Raw genomic sequence first — 11,765 nt, 5'->3', positions numbered from 1 at the left:
GCAGGTGGTGGAGGAGCCCGAGGCGGAGACGGAGAGCCGATGAGCCAGGGCGACGGGGAGGATCTGGAGGCCCTAGGCGGAGCCGATGGTGCCAGCGACCAACGCGAAGGCATGGATCCGGGAGGCCGCGGTGGAGCCGGAGCGACTTCGGACGACGGCACTCTGCACACGGTGTTGAGGCTGGCGTCATAGAACGCGCAGAGCGCGTCGTCCGGGTAGGTGGTGAGATGGGCAATAGCCAGAAACAGTCTGGTATGACCCTGGAGCGATCTTCCCCCCTGCTCCAGCAGGAGGAGGATGTATTCAGGGCGAAGGAGGGGATCCATTGGGGCACACAACGGAAACAAAAACACTGAGAGAAAAATGAGAAACAAAAGGGAGGGGTCCGAGATTCTGTCACGTTCACCTACGGAGAGGAGCGAGGAACGAGGAGACAAGGCGTAAATGAACACAATAGTCTTTTAATCCAAAATCCAAGGGAATACACGGGGCAGACAGGAGCACAGGTAACACATGGGTTGACGTACAATCTCTGATAGGAGGCCGCGGTGGAGCCGGAGCGACAGAGGACTGAGGCGGAGCCGAGGGGATGAAGGAGCCGGAGGGACGGAGGGAGCACAGCGGAGCTAGTGGACTGCCGGGCCACGGCGGAGAGGAGGGAGCTAGGCGCCATGGTGGAGCCAACGGGTCCACGGGCCGAGGCGGAGTCCGGTGCTTAGAGGCTGGAGGCGGAGTCAAGGGAAACTACCGCGACGCTGGAGGATGGCAGTCCCGCGGAGCTCGCACCGCATAGATATCCAAGGGAATACACGGGGCAGACAGGAGCACAGGTAACACATGGGTTGACGTACAATCTCGGACAAAGACAGACAGCACAGACTCGAACTTAAATGCAAGGGATAATTAACAAACACAGGTGCACTGAATGACTAATTAAACTAAATGAGGACAGGAAAAAGACCATATAAGGAACACCAGGAACAAAGACGGGCAAAACACAACTAAACAGGTCCATGATCCTGACACTTACATTGTTTTGTTTTTTTTATTTTAAAAACTCCATACTGGGATTGAGACATTTTTATGAGTGCCATTTTATTTTTAACCCTAAAATGCCTACTTTATCACGTTTGCTACACAAATGACTAAATCCTCTATATTATCAACATAATCAAAAAAAGCTGCTGATGATGTCTTCGTCTGATTGATAAATTGATAGTTTATGCTTTTTAGCAAGTAAAAGTCCTTAAACAACTGTTTTATTTGTTTAAATAAATAATTTAAAAAATGCCCCCTTGTGGTACAATTGCATTGCATTATATATTTTGCCCTCCACAATAAAAATGCACAGCTTTGATAATAAAATTAAGCATTTAAATATGATCTTACTAAGTCATACTATTGGGAAATATAGAGTAGCTGATATTTATGCATTTTATGTAAGAAGTTTAATTGATTTGCATTACAAGCTATAGAATTTCCTTACTTTCGGGTTTTTAAGAATCAGCAACTGCACCAAATTGCATATTTTTGCTCAGTTTGGGCCTTTGGGCCTAAAAGTCTGATGTATCAAATATGAAAAGCAAATAAGCAATATTGCATAAATTTGCTTAATAAAAATGTAATTACACTGTAATTAATGTAAATGATTTGGCTTAACTCTAACATTTAAACTAGAGAGTGAACATGCGAACTAAATGGGTGCAAGAAACCTGAAAAAGTGAACCTGAGGGAAAACAGTATATGATTAGCTTTTCATTCCTTTACATCAGTGTCTGTAAATGGCTTACCTTGTGCACTTGCGCACACACTGGCCGGCCTGCAAATAAAGAGGGTTTTTACGTGCTGACTGGCAGCGTGTGCAGAGCTGCTCATCCTGGCACTGGGCACATCCTTGAGGGCAAGTCTCACAGTGCCCGCTCTCCTTACTGCCAAAGCCGCCCATCGGGCATCGTACCACACACATCTGATCTGCATTCAGATATCGACCTAGAAGACAGAGTGGTTAAAACACACATAAATAATGTATACTTATCCATTCACCTAACCCTTTATACAACCAACCAAAGATTTTTCCATCCATCATATTCTTCTTTGAGTTGTATTACCTTTGACACAAGTGTTGCATTGAGTCTTCGTTTCCCCCCAGCAGGATTCACATGACGAGTGACAGTCCTCACACTCTCCGTCATCTGAGAGATGAGAGCAGGAGCAGTAATATCCAACAATTATTTTATAGCAAAAGTATAAAAAATATACTAAAACTATATTTTTTAAATATTGTACTTGCAAAAAATACAATATTATCCCATTAAGGCCATAAGTGTACTTGAAGAGAAAACACTTTCATTACTATGTTTCTTAACACACTTAAGTACACTTTGTAATAATATCAAATTAAAATATTACGTTAAAGTACATTTTAGATCACTATGTTATTGATGTGTTGACCAACATACTAAAGTACATGTAAAGTACTTGCGTTATTTGATAATACATTTATAGTTAATAAGTTTAAAATATACTAAATTGCAACTTATTCATTAAAGAACCTAAAATAACTTTTTCTTTATTAATGAATGAACCAACAGACTCCAATGATCTACAGAACCAATAAAGAAAAATGACAGTCAATAAATAAATAAACGTTAAAGTACCTTATCTAACAACTAAAGGGTGCACATTAGTACCTTAGAGTAGTAATATGCACGAGTACTACTATAAATGTTTTAGGGGGAAATATGCTAGAGTACTGCCCCAGTGACAAGCTGTTGTAAGGTACAATTTTTGCACATTTTCTTCTGAGAGTGAACCTACAAAGAAATGACCATACAGACAGCTCAAGATTTATTGCAGTCATTTTGTATTTAGTCATTTTACTTTATATTTCTAATAAGTTAATTATAACTGATATGCCATAGGCTGCCAAACTAAAACATTCTTATATGATATTACAAATATTTCCTGCTAAATCATCAGTAGGCTTTTCCAAAGCTAAGCACTTGAAAAAGCCCATTATGTAATGCTGGAATTTAATTCTGAAGCACCGTGGTTAAAACTCTGTTATGTTTTCAGCAGTATCCTAAAATTAATGAAGCCATGCAAATGACTGCAAATGCTCTCCAAATTTTCTCCTGAGAAAAAGCCTTTGGTAATCTGTGAACTCTTCAGCCCTCCTCCTGGAGAGGCAATGTCCTGCAGGGTTTAGCTCCAAACCTAATCAAACACATCTTAACCAACTAATTAATGTCTTCAGCATCACTTTTTCCAGAAAATCGCAGGCAGATGTGTTAAAGCAGGTTGGAAATAAACTTGCCAGGGAGAGTGGGTCTCTAGGAGCAGTTTTGAAGACCTCTGCAATGCAGTTCCAATGTCTAAGGTTGATGATACACGGCAACTGTTTCAGCAATTTTGCAGAGCTACTTTTTTAAACAATGTTGCTCGGGCACTTTTCCATTGAGAATGGGTAACAAATTTATATCTGGATATTTTAGATTGGTCTTTTGCCCTATGTCTCACCTGGTCGCCCATTGACGGCAACATTGCTAAAAAAAGTTGCCCCGTGTATCATCAGCCTAAGACTGTGCCCAAATATAAGTCTGCAATCAAACATTAGATTTCAAAAGGAAGATATCAATATGACTGTGACCCTACATAGAACCAGCAGTTTTGAAAAATGGATCGATCGATGGATTGATTTTAATATGAAGTCATATAAAATCGAATTCTTCCAAGACCAATTTATCTGGACTATGCCATGAGACAAAGTTAACATCCCCAGAGCTACGAACAAGCAATCTCTAAATAATAATTTTTTCCTCTCTGAAGTGTTGCTCTTACCAGTGAGGTATGTCTGGGCAGGGCAGACATCCTGTTCAGGCACACATGCTCCATTATCAAGCGTAAATCCATCGCCGCAGCTGTCACATTCACTGTCCTCCGGCCCACTGCATTTCCTGCAGTCTGAGTGACATTCCTCACACTCCTGAGAATCTTCATCACCATAGAAGCCATCGGGACATTCCCGCACACACTTCCCATCTGCAGGGTACAGTATAATAAACACATGAACAATTTTGTCCAATTGTGTCAAAAGAAGGTGGAAAACCACTATACTGGCGCTAGCAACGCCAATGCCATGGATTTCCCCGGGAATGCATGAACTGATAAAAAAATATATAGCCTTTCATGAATGCTATGCAAGTCATTTGTATAAAAAGCATCTACAGAATGCATAAATTTAGGTGTTAATGTCCAACCTGACAGGAAGAGGTCAGATTCACACCAGTAGCACTCATCTTCATCACAGCTGACACAATCATGCTCACAGGACACACAGCTCATGGTCTCCTCCACTGTGTATGTCTTAGCAGGACAGTGCTTATAGCACCCCTCTTCAAACCTGTGCAGAAAGAGCATTTCGGTCACTTCTCAGAGTGGCACACATCTGTAAATTAACTTTCTGAAATTTTTATTCTGTCTTTTGCGCATACATTCCAGCAGATAGTTCTGTTACATCATTTAAATGTTCCTTACTTGTAATATCCAGCAATGCAGGACAGGCAGTGTTTGGGATTATCTGCAAAGTGAAGGAACTGTAAATTATGTAGAAATATTTGTCTGGTCAACTCAATACAGTTCATGGTGGAATGTGAAGTCAAAATATATTGTCACATCCATCAGTGATATTCTAAAACTACTTATTTGTGACACTGGACCACAAAACCAGTCTTAAGTCTCTGGGGTATATTTGTAGCTATAGCCAAAAATACACTGTGTGGGTCAAAATTATTTTTCTTTTATGCCAAAAATCATTAGGATATTAAGTAAAGATCATGTTCCATGAAGATATTTTGTAAATTTCCTACTGTAAATATATTAAAACTTAATTTTTGATTAGTAATATGCATTGCTAAGAACTTCATTTGGACAACTTTAAAGACGATTTTCTCAATATTTTGATTTTTTTGCATCTTCAGATTCCAGATTTTCAATAGTTGTATCTCGGCCAAATATTGTCCTATCCTAACGAACCATACATCAATGGAAAGCTTATTTATTCAGCTTTCAGATGATGTATAAATCTCAATTTCGCAAACAATGACCCTTATGACTGGTTTTATGGTCCAGGGTCACATTTAGATTTACTAAAGAAATTTAGATGAAAGTCCGAAGAGCACATGGCAAACAAACACAAACATCAGCCATGTGCTCCAATACAAAACTAACCCCATGTATGAGCAATAGTAATAGTATAATTTGCATTGATAAAACACAGAACATATAGAACGCTGAACTTACAAAGAACACACTTATTACATCCCTCTTCACATGACATGCAGTCATCATATTCTGGGTCTTCTACCTCTCCTAACACACACACACACACACACACACACACACACACACACACACACACAAATGAGTTACATACATTGATGTTTGTCCTGGAAGTGCAAAATAATCCCAAAGCCCAACATCATTAATAACAGACATTGTGCTAAATATCTCTTTTTGAAACAAGCAACAAAACAAGTGACACTTGAACTGCACAGGAAGATCAAGTCAGACCTTCACCGCACTCCAGTTTATTACAGACTCCGTCGTTGATGTAGAAGGAGTCCTCACACCTGATGCAGTGTGTGGCTGAAGAACAGAGTTTGCAGTGTGAAGGACACGGCTCACATGCTTTCAGCGCTGTGTGGAAATGAGCCTCTGGACACACTTCCACGCACTCGCCACGGTAGAGGTACCGGTCCACCCCAAACTTGTCTACAGCACACACAAACAAAACGCATGATACACACAAAATTACCATAACATACACACAGGGACACATACTGTTAGATGGTGGGACCACCATGATGTTGTTACTCGTATTTTCATTTTGGTGGCTTGAAGCCAGGAATGAAATTGTGAAAAAAAAAATTATTCTTTCAAGCCAAAGGTAAATTAAAATACAAGCTAAGGTCATATTTGCTATTGCTATTAGATGTGAGACAGTAACATTGGATTGGATTGTAATTTTTAAATAAACTATTTGCATTTTTGGTTTAATTTGCTTGCCACTAAACAGCAAATGTAAGACTACTGTATTATGAAGCCCATTTTACTCACATTTGGTGCTTGCCAAGTTTTCATTCTGGACACTGGATGGAGTTAGATTAACAGGATTGTGGCACATGCTAATTTAGTTGAGTTATTGGGACAGCAGCCCTTTGGACTATGATGAGAAATGAATCCTGACCTGTATCACAGCTGGTACAGTTAGCAGGACCAGCATCAATGCACTGAGCACAAGTGTGATCACAGAGGTGACACTGTCCACTGGATGGGTACTTCCCATTTGAGCAGCTGACCACACATCGGCCCTCATCCAGCCAACTACAAGAGCCGGACAGAGGAAATGCATATTAGTGGCAAATAACTGTACAATAAAATACAATGAAATAATTAAGCAAAAATAAAATTACAATAATTAAGAAATTTTACTGTTTTTGAAAGTAGTCTCTTTATTTGATCAAAAACACAGTACTATAGTTGTTCATTAGTGAAAAAATATTATTGTCGTTTAAAAAAAATGTTTTATATTTTGCTATATTATAAAATGTAATTTATTCCTGTGATGGCAAAACTGCATTTTTCAGCATTACTCCAGTGTCACGTGATCCTTCAGAAATCATTCTAATATGCTGATTTGGTGCTCAGTTGTTATTAATTATTATTGGTACTCAATTATTATATAATATATTGATTATCAAAAATGATTATTAAAAATGCTGCATAATATATTAAGTAATTGTCTAAATTGTTTCTTACTGTGTGTTGGAGCAGCTGAGACAGTCCACACTCGTTGGACCTTTACATTTATGACAGGACTCATCACATGGTTGACACTCTCCACTCTCATCCTTATATTCCACTTTAAACACAAACATAAATCGGTTACAATTATATATTTAAGGTGTCCTTGTTACACATGTTACATGTAATTACTATTATAACAACAATAAATTATGCATAATTACATGCAAGTAACCCTAAGCCACACCCTAATCTTAACCCCAACCATATAGTAAGTACATGTAGTTAATTAATATTACTCAGTACTTAGATGTATAATTACACTGCAACAAGGACACCTTAAAATAAAGTGTTACCATGAAATGTTACAACAACTCTACTTTATATCAACTGGTTACATATTCCGGTTGGAAAAAACAGAACTTACCATCAACACAGTTGTGGCTGAGAACACACACACCGTCCAGTAGTGTGTGTCCATCTACACACTCACTGCAGTTTTCTTTACCTGGCCCCACACAAGCCAGACAGCTCGCATCACACCTGCACATATATACACACACTTAAGAATCAAAATACAGGTAGGAAATTATGATAAATGCTGAAAGGATGAGAGGTTGTAGCACACACCTTTTACAGGTGCTCTGAGTGTCTGTGCTGTCAGAGTTCGGTTGTACAGCGTAGAAACCTTGACTGCAGGAGGACACACATCTCCAGTTCTCCATCAAGTAGCCTTCAGCACAGCGATTACATGACTCTAGACCTGCAGCTGTAGAAAAGACATGATCCTATCACATCTACACAAATGCAAACTCAGCTAAAGGCACAAAATGTCATAGTCACAAGATCCTGTACAGGATTCCTACTGGAATTTGATCACAATTCTGAACCAAATCTTAATGATCATATGTATATTATACACTAGAATTACTTGTTTTATAGTCCAATGTGATATTTAAACTAAATAATTAGAAATAAATAAAATAAAGTCTATAGTTGGTACACAGTGTTGGGGAGTAACTAGTTACATATAGCCTAACGTAATTACATAATTTAATTACAAAATAAATGTAACTGTCATCTGTTACAGTTACTGAGAAAAAAATCCGTAATTAAATTACAGTTACTTATGAAAATGTTTACAAATGATTACAAAGGGAGTTACATCTGAATATTTTCACACACATACAGATTTGACTGATTTCCTTACAAAACTACATTGACTTCTGTAAAATATGCACCATATTTGAATATGGGACACATGCTTATTTGATAACTTTTTATTTCCTTTTTGGGTTTATTATTGGGTATATTTTTTAAATTAACTTTTTTTTCAAAGGCATTGTTAGATGCCAGTGTTTCCTGTCAAACACTGTTCAAAATTCAAAGATTTGACTTCGAAAACAGTATCATAGCTATTAAATTATATCTTATGATTTTAAAGCAGTATTTAACCTCAGAATTATCTCAAAGTAAACGAAGAGCTAAAGTCTTATTTTTTGGTGGTGGCTGTGCTTTCAAAATAATACAAATGATTAAAATCTTAATTCAAGTGAAGAAGGATTGTGAAGTCTGACAGTAATCAGTGTTTCCAGGCCCAAATGCTTTATCGGATCTCAGAATAAAACAACAAACAGTGCTAATATATACTTAAGGTGTGCTGTAGTACAACCAAAAGATCATGATCCTAATCTTTATCTATTTGATACATTATAACAAGCACAGGGTTTCCAGCATTTAGACATTAGATATTAACATCATCACATCATGTACTACTTATCATTACTTAATGTTAATTTAAATAATTAAAAGTATCATGAACATTTTTAAAGAAAATTCAGTATATATGATTTATGTATTTCCAGGGGTCAATGAACTCTTGTTAAAAATCTAATCATAAGGGTACACTGTAAAAAAAATTCCGTAAAATTAACCATTTAACAGGTTTTTACTGTAGCATTTTTACAGTCTTTTACCGTTAAATTCACGGTCATTTTTTACAGTGTATGCTATTGATAATCATGAAGTATTTTTGGTATTTTTAATTAATTAATTAATTTTATTTTATTGAAATCCTTAATGAAATTACTATTACGATCCTTTATGACTTGTTTAACATGATGATTTGAGTTAGGAATCCGTATACAGTCCTAGGGACAGTGGTTCTCAACCTGGAGGCCGGGACCCATGGAGTTTCAGCAAACTTTCAAGGGGCCTGCAGGATGAGTTCAAATTGATTTAAAATGAGACAAAGCAAGAATTAAAATAGGCTAAAACAACTGTTTATTTCCTTTGAAGAGCCAGGGTTCCTGCTGTCTTGGAAAACCTATATATTATATGAGGAAGCCTAATTTTAAAAGTATGATTTGTAGACCTGGAAAAGTCATTTAAGTACATAAAATCTTAAAACAAAAATATATTTCCTTATCCATTAAATCACAAACAACTGGAAAAGACATGTAAATTAATTAGTTAAAAAGAGTGGGAACCCTAGAGAATATAAAAACTTCTAAAACTTCTGGAATCTTGGAATGTAAATATTTACATTTTATTTATTTACCTAAATAAACTAGAAATAGATTTAAATAATATATTACAATAAGCTTTGAAAACAAAACTAAGTCTATGAAGCCTTTGAATATTGTGGTGGAGAATGTTGGGGGGCCTTAGAGCCAAAAAGGTTGAGAACCACTGTTCTAGGGTTGGACTCAGGCATGTTGATCTGAATACATTTGGTGGGATGTCATTGATAGTGTATTGTATTTTTGTGGATTGTACCAGCACATGTAGCACAGGCTGGGTGGCAGGGCTCACATGAGTCCTCCGGCTCACTGTAGTAACGGCCCACCTCACAACTCTTCTGACATCTGTTCCCCACCAGACTGAAAGAGACAGTCATCTTTCATTACAATGAAAAGACTTGGCTACATTTTGTCATGAAATAAAATCTATTACCTTGTGCCATCAGAGCACTCTGTGCAAATGGAGGCTGAGGTGCATTTCATACAGTTCTCAATATTACACTTCCTACACATGTTTTCCTCTGCAAGGCAAAAACATTAATAACACAAAATTAGTCAAAGGTATGTCAACACTGAAAGTGAAGTTTAAAATACAGCTATGTGCTTTGGACCAATTGCGATGTTGTGGCTGGGGTTTTAAATCTATTGGCTATAAACTTAAAAAAGAACATTTTGTGCAGTGGAAAGGATTCAAGGACATTAAATGTTTGTCATGGAACCACAGATGTCAATAAAGAGCCTTTATTTTTAGAAGTATTTCCTTTGAGTAAACAAGTAACTGGCTTGTTTTGGTGGCATCACTCCTACCGTGGTAAAGATAGTAGCCATCCTCACAGTTGGTCACACAGTTGTTCTTTTCCTCATTCAGATGATATCCAGATTTACAGGCTGTGCACTGATCACTGCGGCTGCCTAAACATGACTTGCAGGAGGAGTAACACTTTTTACACTTCTTCTTATCCCCCCAGTACCCGCTCGGACACTCGGACACACAGGTTCTGAAAAATGAGAGTGCAGTATTATCTAAAACCTTGTGAAGGAGAGAGAGAGAGACAGGGAGACAGGGAGAAAAAAGTACAGAAGTAAAATTTTCTTACCTTGTGTTATTTTTTAACTTTAGGAAAAAGTGCATGCAGGAAACACATTGATGGGGTCCAGGTCCTTCACAACCATCCTCACTACATTCTGGGTCACAAAAGCCTTATATCGAGGAGAGGGAAAATGAAAAGGTATCCCCATATACAACAGAATTATATATTTACAATAGCCCCAAGAAGTGCCCTTGTGACAAAAGAAGCACACTTTAGCATATTTGTATAATTACTTTACATACACTTTGATAATGATAATCAAAGGTGGAAAGTTATAGCCCACTTAAAAATATATGGGCTAAATGTCATTGCATTAGAAAATAATATATTTAACCAAGTGACATTTATTTTACAGAAAAATAGCACAAGCACACCTTTCATACAAAACAAGGGTACTGACTTACATCCATTAAAAATCCAACCATCACTGTGACCCAGTTAGTAAAAAGTATTTGAAATATGGTTTAAATGGCCTTTGCATACCATGCATTAAGTATCCACTATATATTATAATAATTTGTTTTTTATTTAAATTATATTATGTACATTTGTTTGGCTTATAAAGGTAAATCACCATTGTACTCCTCTGTGGTGTCATCTTCAGGCAGCAGCTGGGCAGAGCGGGGCTGCTCATGTCGAATGTATGGATGTGTGGATGTTCCATAAAGCACCAGGGACCATTCTACCAGTTTCCCTAATGTAAACAACAAAGAAGGAAAATTTTTTTACTGTATATTCTATGGCAGGTGTACTTGACTTTTTGTACATATACCATGGATGTTACCACAATATACTTTAAATACTTTGAAGTATCTTGAAGTTGGGGTACCAATTAAATGGTATTACATGGATATGGTAGTCATATATATCATAGTACTATAGAGTTAGTACTAGGTGGTGCATGCACAAAATAAATAAAAAAAGGTTCTTCAGCGGTTCTTTGGGGTGGTTGAGGTGCTATATAGCACCACTTCCATACAAAAAACCCATTAAGCACCTGGTTAAAATAGAGTGTATTTCCTGAAGATAACATTGTTCTCAACCTTCTTGCCCCCAAGACCCCCTATAAGGAATTCCAGGGCCCCCACACAAGCCTCAGAAAAGCATACAATTGATTCAAAACAGCTTTTGCCATTGTAGTAAATTCCCATTCATAGCAAACATATGAGAGTGGAGTAACATATCTAAAATCAACGGAGGAGAATAGGGTTCCTCTTCTGGTTCTACATAGCACCATTTGATAAAGGTCCTGTATAGCACCTTTAAAGATAGGCGCAATATAGCACTTAAAGGGTTAGTTCACCCAAAAATGAAAATTCTGTCATTAATTACTCACCCTCATGTTGTT

At 37.5% G+C, this 11,765-nt stretch overlaps 1 protein-coding gene across 1 annotated transcript in view; it reads right to left on the bottom strand.

Moving 5' to 3' along the window:
* LOC107691788 (proprotein convertase subtilisin/kexin type 5-like) overlaps nt 1-11,765 on the bottom strand; it is a 33,311-nt gene that overhangs the window by 9,078 nt on the left and 12,468 nt on the right. The window contains exons 14-29 of the mRNA XM_016490599.1: nt 10,992-11,111; nt 10,424-10,526; nt 10,134-10,324; nt 9,760-9,847; nt 9,583-9,686; nt 7,435-7,573; nt 7,232-7,347; nt 6,820-6,922; nt 6,248-6,384; nt 5,572-5,772; nt 5,302-5,370; nt 4,537-4,579; nt 4,260-4,402; nt 3,841-4,041; nt 2,109-2,192; nt 1,791-1,989 (exon numbers count right to left, since the gene is read on the bottom strand). Coding sequence (XP_016346085.1) covers nt 1,791-1,989; nt 2,109-2,192; nt 3,841-4,041; nt 4,260-4,402; nt 4,537-4,579; nt 5,302-5,370; nt 5,572-5,772; nt 6,248-6,384; nt 6,820-6,922; nt 7,232-7,347; nt 7,435-7,573; nt 9,583-9,686; nt 9,760-9,847; nt 10,134-10,324; nt 10,424-10,526; nt 10,992-11,111 — 2,041 coding nt within the window. The remainder of the gene's footprint in view (nt 1-1,790; nt 1,990-2,108; nt 2,193-3,840; nt 4,042-4,259; nt 4,403-4,536; nt 4,580-5,301; nt 5,371-5,571; nt 5,773-6,247; nt 6,385-6,819; nt 6,923-7,231; nt 7,348-7,434; nt 7,574-9,582; nt 9,687-9,759; nt 9,848-10,133; nt 10,325-10,423; nt 10,527-10,991; nt 11,112-11,765) is intronic.

The sequence above is a fragment of the Sinocyclocheilus anshuiensis genome, unplaced genomic scaffold, assembly GCF_001515605.1.
Source record: "Sinocyclocheilus anshuiensis isolate Anshui unplaced genomic scaffold, SAMN03320099.WGS_v1.1 scaffold246, whole genome shotgun sequence".
NCBI classification, from domain to species: domain Eukaryota; kingdom Metazoa; phylum Chordata; class Actinopteri; order Cypriniformes; family Cyprinidae; genus Sinocyclocheilus; species Sinocyclocheilus anshuiensis.
The sequence above is the reverse complement of the archived record's forward strand: the minus strand, read 5'-3'. Positions and strand labels throughout refer to the sequence as shown.